We start from the raw sequence: 19,591 nt of genomic DNA on the forward strand, positions 1-19,591 counted from the left end.
TCATCTTCAGTTACAAGGCTAGTTTGAGTCCAGCCTGGACTACAAAACACACTGTTTGGGGGCTGGAGAGATGGTTCAGCAGTTAAGAGCACTGGCTGTTCTTCCAGAGGTCTTAAGTTCAATTTTCAGCAACCACATGGTGGCTCATAATCATCTATAATGATACTTGGCACCCTCTTCCGGCCTGCAGGCATACACGCAGACAGAGCAATGTATGCATAATAAAAAACATCTAAATAAATAAATAAATCGAAAGAAAGAGAGGGAGGAAGGAAGGAAGGAAGGAAGGAAGGAAGGAAGGAAGGAAGGAAGGAAGGGCAGGAGGCAGGGAGGGAGGGATGAAGGAAGGAAGGGAGGAAGGAAGACTGTCTGGCAAAGAAAAAAAAGCCACTGGAATAGTTTCCATGTTGCTGTGTGCAACAAGCACCTTTGGGGTCACTGTACCCATTGACACTCTGATACCCTGCACCCTTCCCAGAAGCCAGGCAGCTAGACAAAGGCTGCTGTAACTGGGACACCTAAGAAGATCCATGACGCAGCGAAAGTCTTTGCAAACTTAGGGAAGCTGTTACCTTATCCCAAACAACTTTTTTTTCTTCCTTCCCAATTGCTTTTGTTGTTGTTACTCGTTTTGGGTGATGCTGAGGATTGACCAGGATATTGTGCATGCTACACCTCCTGTTTTTCTGGGTCACAGCTCTCAGATGACTCCCAGTACTGTCTCAGCACATCTGGGTGTTTCAGGGGCATGCACATGCTGTGGACCTCTGTCTTTCTACCTATGGACTGAATGTGCTTTTCCATGTCTTTCCTGTGTGTCTGCATATTGGGCTATGGTGTGGGGGGGAGAGAGACAGACAGAGAGAGAGACACACACACAGAGACAGAGAGAGACAGCTGTGGTCAATGCCTTGATATCCAGCTGGCTTTGGTAGAGCACATGCATGTCACAGGTTGTGCTGCTGTGTCTGTATCTAGTGTGTGTGCCACTGGTGGAGCTGTAGATGGCGGCAGAGGACTGTCTCTCAACGTTCTTGCCAGATGACAATGGTGTGTATGTTGCAAGTTTAGGTGAGCGCTCCTGGACATGCCTTGACATTTTGTCTAGTACAATGGTATGTGTCACAGAGAACAAGTTTAGTGAGTGTGTATATTGCAAGGTGTCTTGCTGTGACCCTGCCCTTCATCTGTGTGTTTTGAGGGCTGACAGTCCTCTGCATTACTGTGGGCTGGCTGGACATGTGTGTGGCAGGGTGTGTGTCCCTTGGCGTGTATGTGCAGTGCCACAGTGTGTCTGCGTTAGACATGAAGGTCCATTTCCTCCTACTGGATGATATGTCTAGCTGCCTCTGTGTCCCAGGGAGTTCGGGAGCCTTGATGAGTATGTCTCTGCTTCTTTGGATGTGGTTTGTGTGTGGTGCATGCTGCCGTGTGATTGTTCTGTGTTTCAGGGCTGGCTGGTTTGTCACATGTGTGTGTTTTGCATTGAGTGTTTTGGTATTTCTATGTACCTAGTGGCAAATGTATGTATGCCACACATCAGACAACTGCTGGTGTGTGTGCGTGCACACACATGTGTGTGCGCACGCATGCATGTGTGTGTGTGCGCACATGTGTGTGGTGTCTGGCACAGCCTGGCCTATCGGAGTGATGTGTGCTACATCCTGCTGGAAACCAGACGGAGCCCAGGCCCCTCTCCAGTCCCCACATTCCTTTGTGCTCTGTGCTACAAAAAAATATTTGCGTTTTCCACGACTCATAATTTTTCCTCCTCAATCACTACCAGATGTGAGCTCTGTGGTCCCCGTCCCCATGGCAACAGAGGTTCCAGCAGTTGTGGTTCCCTTTTGTGGCGCCTGCCCTGGGAGCTGGCACTACTGCCAGCCCAGAGGGGCGGGGAATACCGGCTGGTGAAAGACATTTTAAGGGGAACTCTCCTGGAGCGGGAGAGCCGGATGGACAACAACAGGCGGCAGGGCTGACTGATGGAGAGCACTGGCCTCTGCGCTGGGATGTGCCCGCAGAGGCTGCCGAAAGTCAGACTTCCTGGACAGTGGGAGGAGCGGCCCCAGGCCAGCACTGAGACATTCTTGCACTGCCCAGATCATAAGAGTCCAGACAAGGGAAAAGGAAGGCAAGAATAAGGAATTAAGGAGAAAGCAAAAGACCACTGTGGCAGGATGGCCTGGTAGGGGCATAAAGTGGTCAAGAGTTGGGCCTAACAAGTGTCCCGCCTGGGCCGCTGCCCCTTTCCCGCTGACACGGAGCCTGACTGCAGCCCCAGCATCTAGAATGGCCAGGTGCCTCAATGGACCAGAGGCCAATCAAGACCCAAGCGGGAAGGGTGCCTTCCTGGCACAGAGCAGCAGGACTGCCGCCCATGTGTTCCCCGTCAGGCCAGCCTGAGGCGCTGTACCCACCAGCCGCTCTGAAAGCTCCTCTATTCAGGTATGGGACCAAAAGGGACCTCAAAGTTGTAGTCAGACTGGCCAGAAAACAAGGAGTGCCCTGAGTTAGCAACATTGGAGATGCATGAAGCAGGAAGACAATGGCAGGATCAGCTTTGGAGCTGGGCATCAAGAGATGGGAAGAAAGTGCTGGAAAGCTGGCTCTGCAGTTAAAAGCATTGTTTGCTTTTGCAGAGAACCCACATCTGATTTCCAACACCCCTGGCAGTTCACAACCATCTATAACTCCAGTCCCATGGGATTTTACATCCTCTTCTGACTTCTGTGGCACCAGGCACACTTACATATCTAAATGAATCAATCTTTCAAATTAAAAAGCAAAAAACATGGGGAAGTCACACCTATTGTCTCGGCACTTGGGAAGCAGAGGCATAAGTTCAAGGTCATATTGAGCTACAACATGTGACCCTGTCTCAACAATAAAGAAAAGTGGGGGACGGAAGAGCCTGCTAGCGGCAGGGTGGTGGGAGGAACCTTGGAGGAGCACTGGTCGGGCTCGGAAGATCCAGTTAGAAGTCTGCCAGAAGTGAAGGTGCTAGGGTTGGGTGGGGACAGAAAGCCCAGCAGCAGGCTGGCTTCCCTCTCTCTCCCCTCTTGAAGCATGTGGAGGTGGGGGTAGAAAAGTTCCCACAGCCGGCAGGGCACCCACTGAGGCAGACCACAGGCTCTATGCAGTGGCAGACTGCTTTGGGAGCTTGGCTGGAGGCTGCCCACTGCCCATTGTCCCTTGCCCCCATCTGTCTCCAGAAACGGTTCCACCCTCCTTCCCAAGTGACAGCTCAGGACTGGTGGATTTGACACACTCTTCTTCTTTTCTTTCTTTCTTTCTCTCTCTCTCTCTCTCTCTCTCTCTCTCTCTCTCTCTCTCTCTCTCTCTCTCCTCTCTCTCTCTCTCTGTTTGTTTTTCAAGATAGGGTTTCTCTATAGTTTTGGAGCCTGTTCTGGAACTAGCTCTTGTAGACCAGGTTGATCTCCAACTCACAGAGATCCGCCTGTCCCCTGAGTGCTAGGATTAAAGGTGTGTGCCATCACCGCCCAGCTTGGCACACTTTTCACATAGCTCCTGGGGACCCACACTGGGGACTCCAAGGTTCCATTTAACTGGAGGAGTCCAGAAGATGTCACATACAGGTTCCAAAGGGACATCTTTGCCCGCAACCTCAGGTAGGTAATCAGAGCACAGGAAGTGGGGAGAAGCATTTTATTAAGAAAGCTTTGGCTTGGCCCTGCTAGGAGGAACCCATCCTGGAGGCTCCAGATGGGATAGAAGCAGCCCTGCCCAGGGCCTATAAATACATCTAAGGCCTTCAGAGTCGCCCCTAGGGTTCCCACAATCGTGGGGTAGTGGGAAGCCATCAAAACCAGCTTGACAGCTGAGGGACCAGGGCTGGTGTCGGTGGGGAAGGGACAGGCCAAGGTGCGCTGAGCTCCCTGAGGGGCAGAGACCAGCTCTCCTCCCCAGGTTGGAGTCAACCAGATACTCAGGAGCCCAGTCCGTGGAAGCAGCCTCAGGCTATTTTCAAGAAAAAGACCCTACAGCCATAGGCACCAGGCCCTGGCAACTGAGAGGCAGACACACTAGGCGTCAATCAATGACAGGGTAGCCCAGCCAAGCACGCTCTTGGCCAGTATGAAGTCTGTAGGCTCTCCCAGCCATGGCCAATGAGAGGCAGATTGCTAGAAAACTCCCCAACACAGCTAGTGGGAGCAAGTAGCCTGGTCAGCTAAGTGTCTGTCTGGCCTGAGAGCAGATCCAAGCCCGCAGTGGCTGCTGGAGCCTGGACCAATCAGACACAGCCTCGTGCTAGCTGCTTGAGCCAATGAAATGCTTCGCTGCGGCCGCGCGGGAAACGCCGCGAGAAACGCGATGGTTCGCGCCCTGCAAGCCTAGGAAGCTGCGGGTGGCGCGCCCGACCTGCTCGGCTCCCCCGCCGCCTCCCTGCTCTTCTTCCGAGGCGGCTTCTGGATGGGGGTCTTCTTCCGAGGGGTCTCGGGCGCAGACGGAGCGGCCGCTGCCTTCTCGGGCGCCGCGGCCTCCGACGCAGGGGACGCGCGGACCGTCGAGGCGGGGAGCACGGAGCGCTTGGCCTTCTGCGGCGGCGGCGGCTTCTCCCGCGGTCCCGGCGGCCCCTCGGCGCGGCCCAGGCTGCGAGTCTTGTCGCGCAGCTCGGCTGCCAGCATGGAGGCGGCCTCGGGCGCGCTTCGCGGGGGGCCACCCGCATCCGTGGGCTCCGAGAGACCTGGGCCGCGGCCGCGCGCTCGGGCCCGGGGCGGCGAGGGTGCGGCCGGGGCGGGGACCTCCTCGCTCGGGCTCGGCGGCTGCACCGACGTGTTGCTGGGGGTCCGTTTCCTCCCGCTAGGGCTCGGCGCAGCCATGCGGCCTGCGGGCGGCGGCGACGGGGCTGCGGTGGCGGCGCCCTGCTTGCCGTGAATCCAGGACACCTTCGGCTTGGTGGCTGGGTCGGGTGGCGGCGGTTTCCTGCGCTCGGGCGATGGAGACAGTGACAAACCCCCAGCCTCACCTCGGGCCCGGGCCGGCCGAGCCTCGCGCCGGGCCACACGCGCATACAGCGCTCCTCCGGGCCCCTCCACGCTGGACGCCGAGCGCTCGCTGTCTGAGGATGCAGGGAGGGCGGCTGCCTCCTCCGCAGGCGCTGAGGTGCTCGTGGGCGCTAGGGACGCAGCGGGCACCTCAGTCAGTGCGGCAGGAGCTTCCGAGTCTCGGCTCTCAGTCGCCTCTAACAAGGGAAGGACAAGCAGTCACAACATCCAAGAATAGCTCGTGTATCCAACCTCCACACGTGACCCCCCCTCGGCCGAGGCCCAGCTGTCTCTGTGTGGTCCCGACATTCAGGCATGCCTGCTGCTTCCATTGCATTACCATGAACTTAGTGGGAACCCCCAGGGTGTGAGCTGACTGCTGGGGAATGAGGGATACTTTTTCAGGGCTCAGGCTCCAGACTTTGTGCCCTTCCCCCACCATACTCCAGTCTCAGGGTCCACAGCCATCCAACTTTAAGCGGATTCATGCCCTTTAAGAAGTAAGGTTTCTGATGTTGAGGGGATAGTCACTTGCTGAAGGTCACGTACTGGCACCAAAGTAGGAGAAGCGAGTTCCTTCCCACTAGCTATACTGTTTCTGTCTCCTCTGCCATTCCCTGTCCAGGTCCAGTCCCAGAAGTTAATATGACTGACTAGGAACAAGAGATTTCACCCCAGCAGAGCAGAAGCGCTCAGCTTTTTGCTGGAGGCCTGTGACTACAGCTCCTAGGTCTTGGTCTCTTGGTGCCCTGATTCCCTTACCACCACCTCCAACATATAGAGCAAGGCCTTTCACTGTGCCAGAGGGATACCCACGCAGGACCACTCACCCTCGTGGGGCACACAGTACACAGGGCCTTCATCTGTGCTGTCAAAGGACGAGAAGGAAGCCCTGGACGACCATGATGGAGAGGGCTGCTCCAGCCCTGAGGGTGGCTCCAGGAAACTGCAGTTGAGTGTGTTGTCTAGGTCATGATGAGCCACTGAAAAAAGGAGAAGCAGAGTTGCCAGGGATGCTGCCTTTTCCCAAGCTGTACCTTTAAGTACCTAATGTGAACGATGTGGTCATGATCAGCCCCTAGGAAAGCTGCAGGTGGGACACAAGGTTCAACTGAGTCACCTTAGCTCAGGGCTGAAGGATGGCAGCAAGCAAACCCAGGAAGAAGACATACAAAGAAGCTGGCGTGGTGGTGCCTCCTGTAACCCAGCACTTGAGAGTCAGAGGGAGGAAGGTGACTGTGAGCTTGAGACTAGCCTAGGCTACACAGCTGAGTTATGGGACCCTGTACCAAAAAAGGCACAAACAACAAAAAACCGGGCTGGAGGAATGGCGAAGAGAGGACCGAGATGATTCCATTCCCGGACCCTCATGGTAGCTCATACCATCTATAACTCCAGTTCCAGAGGATCTGATGTCCTCTTCTGGCCTCCACAGGCACCAAGTGTACAAGTGGTGCACACACACATGAAGGCAAAATACCTTACACATAAAACAAGTAAAAGAATTTTAAAAGATAGCTTTTTTTTTAAAGAAGAAGAAGAAGAAGAAGAAGAAGAAGAAGAAGAAGAAGAAGAAGAAGAAGAAGAAGAAGAAGAAGAAGAAGAAGAAAAGATACAAGCCCAATGCAGCCAGCTAGGGAGCTGAAAGGGGAGACTAAGTGTACGGAAAACCATAGAGACCCTAGCACATGTGGCCAGGAAAGGCCCCCACGTTCTCCAACCAACTCCCAACTCCGCCTGCTGGGACCTGGCCTAGAGGACTCCAGAGTTCAAATGGACAGGGGCAAGACAAGTGCTGGGCTCTGGCTTTCCTGATACCTGTGTCCGTAGGAGTTCTGCTGCTAGAATAAACCAAAGCATTTTCAGCTGTCCCCTTGACCTAAGAGACTGAATTGTCCCCACCAATCTTCAGAAAGAAGTTGCCTAAAGGAAGGAGCCACCTACTTGCCTGTCTTCACATTGAACATCTACTAGAGACTCTGCAGTGGACCAGCCTGCCCTTCCCCGGAAGGGTTCCAGTAACTGTGGGGAGCCAACCAAACTGTTGGGTGACTGTTGGGTGTGCTTCATCATATACACATATATGTCTCCTGCAGCTCTGCACCTCAATGTAGGGCAGACACCTACAGGTCAGGTGGCTGCCACGCAATCACTCATGGATTCCCATGCCTCCTGCATACCCCCCAACATCTGCCCACACATCTAGCACTACTTCCTTCCCCTACAGCCTCTCCCATAGCAGCATCCGCCCTTACTTTACCCCCACTTCTACGCGGAGTCTTGTACCCCTGTACACCATTTTCTAGAAACTCCGAGTCCCAGAGCCTATAGTCTCACCTACGACTTTGGGCAGCTTCTGTCTGCGAAGCGGGATTCGGGGCAGCTTCATGCTGATGCGGCTGAAGCTCCCGCAAAGGCGTTGAGGTGCCTTCTTCCTTCCCAGCGAGAGTTCCCTGCGGGGGCGGGGCCTGAGCGAAGGGGCGGGGCGGGACTGGGAGGGGAGGCTCAGTCTCGGTGGGAACAGAAAGGGGAGGGCGGGAAGAAAGAGAGGGCTGCGCCCTGCCCCAGGGGTGAGGTCTGGATTCAAGAAGCACACCCTGTCACTGAGAGCGTGCGACCTAAACCAAGCGGTGGGTGGGGGCTGGCTTGGGGCCTCACCGGCGGGCCGGATCCTTGCCCCGACAGGCGCAGCAGCAGCCGAGCAGCGAGAGCAGCAGGCCGAGGAGCAGCGTGAGCAGCGCGCCGGCGCCCATCACACCTTTGCGCTGATTGGTCTCTGTGGGGAGCAGCGGCTCAGCGCAGGATCATTCACCCCACTTCATTCCCTGGCCCGACGTTCTTCACCCACTCACCCAGGTGGCAGGCACCCGTGACCGGGTCGCATGATTCCTCGTGACAGCTGCAAGTCTGGGCGCAGTCCACGCCATGGAGCCCGGCCGGGCACGTTATATTACAGCTGCAAAGTTTTGAGGTCAAGGAGGGTCGCGGTTGCTCTCCAGAATGCCTACTTCCCCTGCCCCTTGCACCGGCCGCCACCGACCGCTGGTCCCGGGTGCTCTAGCCAAGCCCCTGACTCCGTTCTCTAGAAGCTGAAACCCACCCCCACCCGAGGGCAGACACTCACTTGATAACCACAGTTTGGAAACGTGTGTGTGTGTGTGTGTGTGTGTGTGTGTGTGTGTGTGTGTTATCTGCAGGAGGAAGTCTGAAGGATGAGGCGTGGTTACCAGGGACTGACCGTTGTGCGAGTGGAAAATAGAGATCCCAGTTCAGACCACTGACTCGCTCTACACCCTATCTATTCACATCAGGATGCCTTTTGACCAGATCGCAGTCTGAGGGCAGGCTCCAAATCAGATACTGCCCTAAAGTGCTTGCTGACACTCCCTGGAGTATGGGTCCCTGAGGTCTGGCTGGAGGCCCTAGTGTAGGGTACGAATTCCCTATCCCTCTCCAGGGCCCTACTCACTGAGGTCCGTGAACACCAGGGCTGCAAAGGCAGCGCCCGGACTGGAAGTCACAGTGGCCGCTGCCGCAGTCAGAGCACACGAAGGCACAGTCCTCACCGTAAGTACCATTACTGCACTTGGTCTCGCACCTTGGTATCAAGACAGGAGGTGTGAGTTGAAATGTAAGCCAAAGGCCACAGACCTACAGAACCCACCGTGCAGGGTCTGTGTGGGAACCAGGACCAGGGAGTTGCGTGTCTGGGCCGAAATAAGCGCGGGCTGCTCACCGGTCGCCAATCCAGCCCGCGTTGCAGCGCGTACACTTGCCAGTGACATGGTTGCAGGCGTGCCCGTCGCGGCAGGGTGGACAGCGGTGGCCGCAACCCTCGCCATAGAAACCGGTGGCGCAGGGTTGGTCACATTTGGTTCCGTTCCAGCCGGGTTCGCACGTCACACAACGACCATCGGCTACAGTGCAGGGCTGCTGGCCCTTGCACTGGCCACACCTAGGGAAGGGTCAGGAAGCTGAGCCGAATGGAGCTCTACTTCACCCCCTCCGTCTTCCCGCTACCTACCGGGCCCCCACGCTTACCTCCGGCGACAGCCCAGGCCATAGAAGCCAGCGGGGCATGGCTCGCGACAATACTTGCCCCGGTAGCCCGGATCGCAGGCGCACGTGCCGTCCACCGGGTGGCACCGACCACGGAAGCACTGGCAATAGCGATCGCAGCGTGCGCCGAACGTGTGCTCGCGACACTGGCAGCGGCCGCTCTGCTGCTCGCAGGGCGACGAGTTGCAGGCGCACTGGTTGTTGCAGCTGCGGCCCCACCAGCCCGCGTGGCATAGGCAGGCGCCGGTCTGTGGATCGCACCGTGATGTAGCGCTGCAGTAGCATGCGCTAGCGCATTGCGCACCCCACCAGCCTGGCTCGCAGCGGCACGCGCCGCTCCGCGGGTGGCACGTGCCATGCTGGCACTGGCACGCATGCTCGCAGCGCGCACCCCAGCGGCGCGCGTGACACGTACACTGTCCGGTCACGTCCTCGCACTGTCCGTGAGGGTGACAACTACACCTCTCCTTGCAGTCGGGGCCCCAGAACTGGCGCGGGCACTCTGCAAGAACCCGGGGGGGGGGGGGGGCGATAACTTAGTTGTTAGCCTGCATACACCCCATCCTCTGCTCTGCCATAGCCAGTCCCCTAAAGCCAATCTAGCCCCAATCTGCCTCCTTGTAATCTCTTTAGTTTCCTCCAAGCTGTCCAACACCCAACCCCACCTAGCCCCGTGCTCACTAGTGTCGCAGTTGGCACCGAAGTAGCCATGACGGCAGCGGCACTCGCCTGGCCGCACGCACACCTCGTTTTCTGAGCACGTAGAATTTCCTTCACACACAGCTGCAAACAAGAAGGGCTGAGCTGCAGCACGTGCTCTTTCCACCTCCACCCTGCCCCTCCCCCGCCTGCCCAGGACCCCAGAAAGCCCCACTCACCGATCCCACACTCATCCCCCAACTGCCTCCAGCCAGCGCAGCACGTGAGCACCTGGGAACTTGAAGCAGAGGACGTCTGAGTCCGAAGCCCTTTCCCCTACACTCCTTCCCCAGCTTTCATGGTGTCCTGCCTTAGGGAGGTGCTTGGATACCCAAGCCTGCGGCGGTCAGTCAGAACTAACACTTTGCCGCCGCCAGAATTCTGGCTCATACAAAAGGAGCAAAGAGCAAGACACCAAGAGCTCACCTCCAAGAACTGTCATCTACGGGGGGGCTCCTCCATCCCATCAGCCTCAAGGGTAAGAAATCAGACGTAGTGAGGCCAAGAAGGGGCCACTGTGAGCAGGAGTAGGGAGCCACCTGCCTCTCACGATCTTTTTGAAGGTCTAGCACGTTTCTCAGGGTTGGGGGCCTAGCCAGATGGGTGTTAGGGATCCAAATGTGACATGACTACGATGGCACCATTGCCAGATGGGCCTGAGGGCACGTGGGGCTAAAACCCAGGGTGGCAGAGCATCCTTGAGGAGAAGATGGCGCCAGTGTAGACCCTGCAGAGTTCCCCCGGAGGGGTTTCCTGGAGGCAGACACCTGGGAATCTTGCCGGGAAAACCACACATAGGAGTCAAAGTAAACTGAGGCCCAGCGCCTTCCAGAGGTAGGTGGGCTGGAGTATCTAGTTGTATTTAATGCTTTACTCTTGTTTATTTGACCTTACAAAGTGCATGCTATGTCTGTTTTTCAGGAGACTTCTGCTGACGGCGAAACCTTGAGCTACACCCCAGAATTTCTGACTGCATCATTTTAGGGTGGTTCATCCTGGAAAGGCCTCTGGTGTGAAAGCCCTGTCAAATGAAGCCAGGGAGGGTGCCTTGGAATTGAGTTTGGGTGTACCCATTACAGTAGAAGGGACAGTCGCTGAAGCCATAGCTCCCCAGAGCCTCCTGAGCTCCAGAGTTTTACCTCCATCCTACAGAAATGTAACATCCATTTACAGTTTAGAGAAAGCAAATGTGCTTCCTCTGAGGCTAGGGAATTTAGAACCCTGCAGAATCTAAAGGAAAGCCGACACCGCCCCAGACCAGTTTGGGGGTAATAGTCATATTGTAGATACAATCTAGCTGCCTCAAAAGGCCCTGTGCCCAGCCAAAGAGTTCTGTTCTCCCCAGATCAAAGTTGGGACCTTAGGGACAGGGCTCATAAAACCTTAAACTAGGGGACTGGGCTTTGCATATTTCCATAGACACAGGTGTAAACCACAGAAAACGAAACATGCCTGTTTTTGTTGTCCACATTGCCCACCCACCTTGCCCCAGGGATGCCAAGGATCCCTTCCCAGAGAGACCAGGGTCCACAGGCCCATGTCTCACTTCCACCTGGCTCTAGACCAGACTCTCCAGATAGCGCTTCTTCACAATTGCCAGGTGGCCTGGTGGGAGCCCAGAAACACTCGGTCCTGTCCTCCCTGGCTGGCCTAGTACACGGTTCTGTGCTTGGGAATCTGGATCTAGGGCCACACTCAATGGTGTTTACGGGTGGGTCAGCATATGTGGGAAAGCAGACTGCAGTAACCAGCAAACTGCAAGCATCTTAGCTCTTTCCTCTGGTCAGATCCCTGGGTCCCATTGTTTAAAACAAACAAGCATGCAAACATACAAATATCTCCCTCCACCTGTGTGTGTGTGAGAGACAGAGACAGAGAGACAACATATAAACCACTTTGTGCATGAGGAGATTGGGGACAACTTGTGGAGATTAGTATTCTCCTTCCACCACGAGGGTTCTGGCGATTGGACTCAGCTCGTCATCCTTGGTGGCATATTCCTTTACACACAGTCCAGGAGCTTCAAGTCCCACTGTTTAGCTAAAGAACCTGCAGCTAGCCAGGCAGTGGTGGCGCACGCCTTTAATCCCAGCACTTGGGAGGCAGAGGCAAGCGAATCTCTGTGAGTTCAAGGCCAGCCTGGTCTACAAGAGCTAGTTCCAGGACAGGCTCCAAAGCTACAGAGAAACCCGGTCTCCAAAAACAACAACAAAACAAAAACAAAACCCTGCAGCTCAGAGAAGCTTCTTGTGCGCAGGGCAATTCACAGTAATGGGAGCAGGCTACTGGTACGGAGGCCTTTGACTACAGCTAACAGCAGACCCAAGCCCATTCCTGTTCACCAAGACAAGCGTAGTCATTCTAGCAGGGATCATCACTGCAGACTAGGGTGGCTGTCGGAGTGAGCACTACCTTGACGAATCAGAAGTGTGCTACAGATCAATGCTCTGGAGGCCACTACCATTGCTGTGTGGCAACCAGCTCATTTCCCCCACTTTAGAGCCCTCTCATTAGATCTATATCTGTCCCTGGTCACTCCCAGATCCAAGCAAGGAAGCTTCTGCCGCTACTCCTCCTCTGGGTTCCCACACGTCTGGCTCTCCTCTTGCCCCCAGACATGACTCTTCTCTGTCCTGTCCATGCCAGCTTCTCCAGGGAGCTCTCTCAGTCCCCACCAGGTAAAGAGTCATGCTATGGGATCTGCTCCAGTGTGGCCTGTCCCCTCAAAGCTAGATTCGTTGATGCAACTGCCCAATGGATGACATCACAACCCAGAGAGCTCGGGAGTGTCAAGAGCCAACCTCCTCTGTATTCTGTCTCCTCTGTCGCAGGTGGCCTCTGCCCCTCCCATGCTTGCCATGCTGTGAAGCTGAGACCATGCTCACACCAGACTAAGAAGTAGGTCTGCTCTCTCTTCCACCCTCCGGAGAGCCACCTTTCATCTCCTAACTAGCTCATCCCCTGCCTCAGAGCGCATCCTTACCTGGTTAGGTGTTCCCTCTAAGAAAAGCGGCCTCATTTTTAGAGCACTGAACACACCTCCTGTGCACCCCCTCGCACTCCCCTCACACCCTTCCCCAGCATCTGCAGGGCTTCCAAAGAACCTTCTAGAAGAGGGAGGGGTGTAGGGTGAGCTGTGCCTCAAATACCTTCAGGACTGCCTCCTTCTCTCCTGTAAGCCTGTGCTCATTATGGTGGGTCTCCCCTGATCATGCTAAAGGAAAGGCACTCCCAACTCAATAACCACTTGGTACACAGGCACTGGACTCCGGAGGCAGAGCCCCTGCACTAACAGGCCCACCACAGCGTGCACAACATGATGTACTGGCTGAGCTCGCACCTCTTCCTCCTGGACCTCTTTCGTTATAACCACAAGGATGGTCCAGACTCGGGCGGGCACAGTCCAGAGACCGTTCTTCCCACAAACACTCCACACACAGTCACGGCAACCTACCCCCCAACTCCAGCACCAGGAGCTGAAGTCCATCCAACCCTGCTTAACGGAGATGGAGAAAGACCCAGAAAATTCAAGTATTTGTTAAACCCAGACAGCCGGGGCAGTGTGTCGCCAGGGTATGAAGGCAAATCCATCGCGGCTGTGTGTTACCGAAACAGCCCACCTCCTGCTGAGATCGGCCGGCGGGAATACTGGAGGCCAAGGGCTCCCCCACTCCAGCTTCACCCACCACCCGAGCCCGCCCGTCGGGGGAGGAGAAGGCCTGGTGCGGGCTGACCGCCCTCCCCAGGCACCGCCCCGCCTGCCTCTGCCGCTACATTCCTGGGGCCGGGGAGGCCCTGGAGGAGGCGGCGGCGGCGATGCGAAGCAGATGGCTAGCCAGGCGGGCCCCCGCCTCCGAGGCGGGGCTCACAGCCGGGAGTGGTCTGCCGCATCTCGATCCGATTTCGGAAACCGCGCGGTCAACTTGCAGCCCCCTGTCTACTTTGACCCTCCGAAACCCTGGCTGACGTTTCGCACCCCCGGGGGACCTTAGACCCAGAGCGCAACCGGGGGCCCCAGCCTGGAGTGTCAACGCTGTCTCCCCAGCACCCGCAGAGGCGCCCCACCGCGGGTTCCTCGGCTCTGTGAAGAGATGACTTGAGTGCGTCGTGGATCGGATCAGCCGACAGGTCCCTGGGCTTCTGTGCCGACTCCGCGGCGTCGCTCTTCACCCTCGGCACAGGCTCCGGGCTCCTCGGCCTCTGGCTGGGCCTGTCCCACACCGGCTTCCCCAGCAAGATCCGCTCAGACACCCACCTCTGCGCACCCAGTGTCCGCCCTAGGAGCCCACGGGGGTTCCCACGTCCTCCCACCTCGCGTCCATCATTGTCCTCACCACTCCAGTTTCTGGTCCAACGTGAGGTCCCGGCTTTTCCGTGCTCACTTCCACCACCATCCTCCTCCCACTCCGCGCCCAAGAACCAAGACAAATCCATCCTTCCAAGTCTCAAAGACTTTCCCAGTGCCCAGCTCGCTCCTTCGCCCTTCTCGCCCCCATTCCAGGCTCAAGCCACTGGCTCCTGGAGCCTGTCTGTGCACATGCTGTTCCCTCCCTCGGAATGCCCTTCCTTGGCCTCGAGAGTAGCTCTTTTCTGGTCTTTCCTGACATATTTGGACACTACACAGTACCACCTCTGGGGGCCCACAGCGTTCCGTTATCCCCTCAGGTGATCTCCGGTCCAGTTGGCCCTCCGATGCACCCCGGGGGCCCAGACTCGGCCTGGAACCGAGCCCAAGTCGCAAGGGAGGCCCGATGGACTCGTGTGACCAGTTTAGCGAGGTCCTGGATATCCCGGACCGCAATGGGGCGCCGCTACCCCCAGCCCGCTTCGTGCCCCAAGCCTCGGCCAGGCCCAGCTCCTACCCGGGCGCGCGGCACACGTTGCGGCCTCGCGGGTTCAACTCCTGGGACGCCGCGAGAGCGGGCAGCAGCCAGAGCAGCAGCAGCGGCGGCGGCGGCCCTCGGGCTCTCTGGCACCGCGCCGGCCCGGCCCCCCGGGACCCTGCGCCCTCCATGAGGCGCGGGGCAGGCGCGGGTGGGCGCGGGCGCGGGTGCGGCCGCGGCGAGGGCGGCCGGAAGCGGAGTGCGAGGCCGGGCGGGGGGCGGCAGGAGGGGCGCCGGGCCGGGCAGGAAATTCCACATCGGCTCCCTGATCCTGGGCCAGCGCGGCCGGCCAGGCGGCAGCGCCCGCCCCGCGCGCCAGACCCCACCCTCCGGCCGCGCCTCCGCCCCTTTGCTCGGCCCCCGCCCCCACCTGGCCACGCACGAACTCCGGGCGAAGTTGGGGAGGCCCGGGCAGCGCTGCGGGAGGAAGGAGCTGTAGGAGTCCGCGAAAGGGTCCTGGTCTGCGCCTTTCCACCAGCCTCGCCAGACAGCACTGGCACGGAGCCGCCAAGCTCGGGAGGGAAGGGGCCCCAGCAAAGGCCCTGGGTCACACACTGGCCTCGACTGAAGCCAAGGACACCCCTCCGGGGCCTTGTCCTGTGGTGTGCCATCAACATCTCCTGCAGAGTGCAAGATGTAGACAAAGACCAGTGGAAATGAACTGGAGACCTTGGGAAAGGAGTTGGCTGCAGGAAATATTGGAGAGGTGGGAGCAGAAGGAACAGCCAAGGTCTCTGATATGATGGGGACATTGGAGATAGAAAGTGAAACTCGGAAGCCCTGATAAGGGATGAAGAGGAACTGGGGTGCCCAGAGTAACTAGGGGTGCCCAGGGTATGAATTCAACTCAAGAAGGTTACTGGCTCCCACGAGGGAAAAGTCCAGAAAGTGGAGTCAAGACTGACAAATGGAGACCAAAGGGTAAAAGGGACAGCCACAGAAACACACCCTGGCCATGAACCTGGAGCCAGTGAAAAAAAACATACTTAGACCCAGAAAGCAGTGCCAAAGAAACACACTTTGGACCTGAAACCAGAGCCAGTGAAAGAAACACACCCTGGTCCTGAAACCAGAGCCAAAAGACTAAAAAGGCCAGTGAAAGAAACACACTTTGGGTCTGAAACAGAGCCAAAGAAACACACTCTGCCCCTGACCAAGGAAGCACAAAAACCAACTAATCCTTGAGCACAAAACCAGCCAATCCCTGAGCACAAAACCCAGCCAATCTCTGAGTTTGTCCAAAATTTGGAATTGAAATTCAACCAATTGCCATCTTGAAAATCTTCACCTTGGAAAAACCCCGCCCCTAAGAAGCCCTACATAAGCCCTGTACCTGTTCAGTTTGCAGCTGCAGGTTTCCCACCCTGGCAGAGGGCATCACCCTCCTCCATTCTTCTCTCCCAACAAATCTCCTGACTCTTTCTGCCAGACCCCGGAAACCGAGCAATACTGTAACGTTCCCCTAGCAGAGCCAAGTTATTACATTGGACTTTGGCAGAAACTGTATCAACTTTGCAGAAACTGTATCAACTTTGCTGGGGAAAGACTTCCCTGCCAGAGCAGAACTGTTACACTTGCATTGCGGAAACTTTTCCCTTCTAGAGCAGGGTTGCAAGCTGCTAGGCTTATGGTGACTTTCTGGTATTCCTTGGCTCCCAACTGCCGGGATCTCTCCCTTTCCATCCAAGCTGCAATGCTTACAGAGACCCTTATTACATCAGGACAAGCAGGGCCATGGGGAAGCTACTAAGTAGGCTGATCTGTCTCTACCAAATCTGCTTTTTGCATTATTTCCTTATGTACTAAAATGAGCTGTCAAGGAAGAGAAACAAGAAGCCTTCTAAGACTTGTAAGTTTCCTACACCAGGAACCTCCAGTGACAGTATGGCATCAGCATGCCTGTCAAAGGAGCTGCAGAATCAATAACCATCCTAGCACCAACGTGGCCATGATTAAAGCTATCCTTCTCCCAACTCTCTACGTAAGTTTAGTGATGAAACCCCTAGGCAAGATGGAGGCTTAGGGCAGGAGCCCTCAGTCGGCCCTTTACTGTTAACAGGAAAGCTCTACTTTCAGAACTGTCTTGAATCACTGGCTTCACCCAGGAATAGCTGAACACAATACTTATGGTTACCACAGCTCAGGTCAGAGAGCTCAGGGGGTAGACTGTGTCCCAAACCCCGAACAGGAAGTTCAGACACCCATTGGCGGCCACGTCCCACCAAGGACGAGTTTGTCCTTCTGACTAGAGGGGAAAATTAGACAACATCCTCTTGAGTAGCAAGCAGAAGGCACCTTGAGTATCAGGGGCAGGTGGTGTGGAAAGGGAGCCTGAAGGACCAGAACAATGGACAGGTTCAAGGCCAGAGGCATTAGCAGGCTGGGGGAAGGGGTGGGATCTCAGGTCTCTTCTCAGCCCTCAGCTTTGTGAGGCTGGTGGTGCAGCAGGGAGGTGATGTGGGTAAAAGGAAGTCTTTCTATGTGGTCACAAATGCAAACACTTCTCAACACAAGTCAATAAGCCAACCACTTCTGGGAAGCTGAGCCTGAGCACAGCTCTGCCTTCAGCAGTGCCCTCCCCAAGGAGGCTCTCACGGTTGCCACCAGCAGAAGTGCCTGTGGTTACCAGGTTCACCCCAGACTTTGTAGGTACTGACCTTACTGGACCTTAGGGGAAACCCTGGCTGGGCCACATTCCAATGGCATCAGTTTACACGCTTCCTCCCATGGCTCAATGTCTGTGAAAGCACAACCTGCAGGACACCCTCCTTACATGACTCTACACGTCACGTCACCCACACCCCCCAATTTACCCATCTTCCTAAGTCAGGGTGCACTCCTGCCTGGGCACCTGGAGCACACTGCAGCCTAGTAGGTTCACCTCCAGATGCCTCTGGATGTTGTGTTACATTTCCTGCTGCTGTGACAAAATATGTTCACAAAAGCAACATAAAAAGTTTGCTGGGTGTTGTCGGCAGTCTTTAATTCCCAACATTTGGGAGGCAGAGGTGGGTGAATATCTGTGAGTTTGAGTTCGAGGCCAGTGATGGTCTACAAAAAAGCGAGTCCTCAGACAGCCAGGACTGTTACACAGAGAAACCTTATCTCAAAAAAAAGAAGAAGAAAGAAGAAAGAAGAAGAAGACGAAGAAGAAGAAGAAGAAGAAGAAGAAGAAGAAGAAGAAGAAGAAGAGAGAGAGAGAGAGAGAGAGAGAGAGAGAGAGAGAGAGAGAGAGAAAGAAAGAAAGAAAGAAAGAAAGAAAGAAAGAAAGAAAGAAAGAAAGAAAAGAAAAAAGTTTATCTGGGTGTTACTGCTGGCATGCCTTAGATCTCAAGAAAGAGACAGGACCTTGAGGACAACCTTTTCTATCTACACAGCAAATTCTAATACACCCAGGATTATATAGAGATCCTGTCTCAATAAATATATATATATATGGGAAAGGTTTACTTTGGTTTACAGTTTGACATTGGGAGTGGTGACATTGGGCAGTGGGTGTCATCAGAGACTTCATACCCTCCTGTGGTTGTGGGCAAGGGCATGGGACTGAGATGAGGCCAGATAGCTCATGTCCTGAGAGTGCAGTATAGACAAAGCCAGAATACACGACCAGAAAGACCCATATGACCTCAGAGGGCTCCCCTTACCCTTTGGCCAACCAGAACCCTTCTGTAAACCTTGGCCACATTTGGCTTGGATGATAACAGTGTTAGCACACAGGTACACAAAGTACTCTGAGACCTGCAAATTGGTATCCTACTTGAAACTGGGGGAAGTGGCCACTTGCCCTTGAAGAGTGGCTTCTTCAGGCAGGTGTTAACATTTGGGTGGGGTTTGTCACCCTGAGGTATCTGTGTGATGTCATCTTTCCCTTAGGGACCCAAGATCTTAAGACAGTGAGGTTACAGATACCGCTTGCTGGACTATACCAACTCCAAGTCTCCAACCCACTGCCTTGTGGGACCCAGAGTGATCGACTACCCTTTCTCAGCCCATCCCTCCATCACTCCACCCCTCTGCATTCTCCCCTTCCTTGAAAGGGCACCAGTGGGAAGATTGGGTGCTCCCTCTGTCCAGCTGCTCATTCTTGGCGGGAGGTCTGTGGTCTGTGATAGGAATCTGCACTTGAAGATCTTGGAGCAAACAGCAGGGAAGGTGTTCTGGAAGCAAGGTTTGGACTCTGAGGCCACCAGACATACAATGGGTAGGGGAGGTGCTAGTAAAGGCGAATAGAGCTAACGTAGCCCCCAGGATGACTTATTACCCAAGGGTCATCTGACAAACTTTTGGGAAGTCATGAGGTGGGAAGAAATCCTATATAGAAACCCACAATTGGGTGATAGACACTGCCACCCCTTCTCTTGTGCCTTAGATCTATTTCCTGACACAGACTAGGACTTCACTGCCTTTCTATTTTCATGTCTGGATCATACTCTAGGCAAGTGCTTCAGCATTGAATCACACCCCCAGGAGCCAAGAACTTTCTACCTTCAACCAGCCTGGATGTCATCCATCCAGTGAAGTGAACCATCCTAGGCTCTCCAAGGATGGGACTAAGTTACTCCTTCAGCACCACAATCAGAGTCTGCAACAGACAACGACAGGCTACCCAGGGACTAGGGCAGGAGGGGCCGATGAGCCACAGGGTAGACATTCTAGATGCCCTGACTGGGAGGAAGGTAGCTATTTGCCACCTCAGTGGGGCAGGTCCTGGTCTCTGTGACCAACATCCTTTTAGCTTGGAGAGCTTTTCAGACGTCTGAAGCGGGGTATTGACCCTGTGGTGCCATGTGGTATAGAGCAGGGCCTCAGTTCCCATGCCAAGCCCATTCCCCAGGGCAGGTGAATTGAAAACTGCCTCCTTGGATGCCACTCAGAGAGTCACTGACTGGAAAGGAAAAAATCCAGACTGAGCCACAGAAGACACAACACCTTTTGCAT

At 55.5% G+C, this 19,591-nt stretch overlaps 1 protein-coding gene across 1 annotated transcript; it reads right to left on the reverse strand.

Moving 5' to 3' along the window:
- Positions 1-3,662: 3,662 nt before the first annotated feature.
- On the reverse strand, positions 3,663-14,921 carry Scarf2 (scavenger receptor class F member 2). The gene is made up of 11 exons (XM_057765964.1): positions 14,630-14,921; positions 9,947-10,005; positions 9,750-9,851; positions 9,051-9,570; positions 8,746-8,964; positions 8,479-8,607; positions 7,862-7,965; positions 7,668-7,785; positions 7,347-7,462; positions 5,840-5,992; positions 3,663-5,206 (listed from the first exon to the last, which is right to left on the reverse strand). Exons 1-11 carry the CDS (start codon positions 14,779-14,781, stop codon positions 4,356-4,358), a joined length of 2,523 nt encoding a protein of 840 aa, XP_057621947.1. The 5' UTR covers positions 14,782-14,921; the 3' UTR covers positions 3,663-4,355.
- Positions 14,922-19,591: the final 4,670 nt, after the last annotated feature.

This window comes from Chionomys nivalis, chromosome 3 (genome assembly GCF_950005125.1).
Source record: "Chionomys nivalis chromosome 3, mChiNiv1.1, whole genome shotgun sequence".
Classification (NCBI taxonomy): Eukaryota; Metazoa; Chordata; class Mammalia; order Rodentia; family Cricetidae; genus Chionomys; species Chionomys nivalis.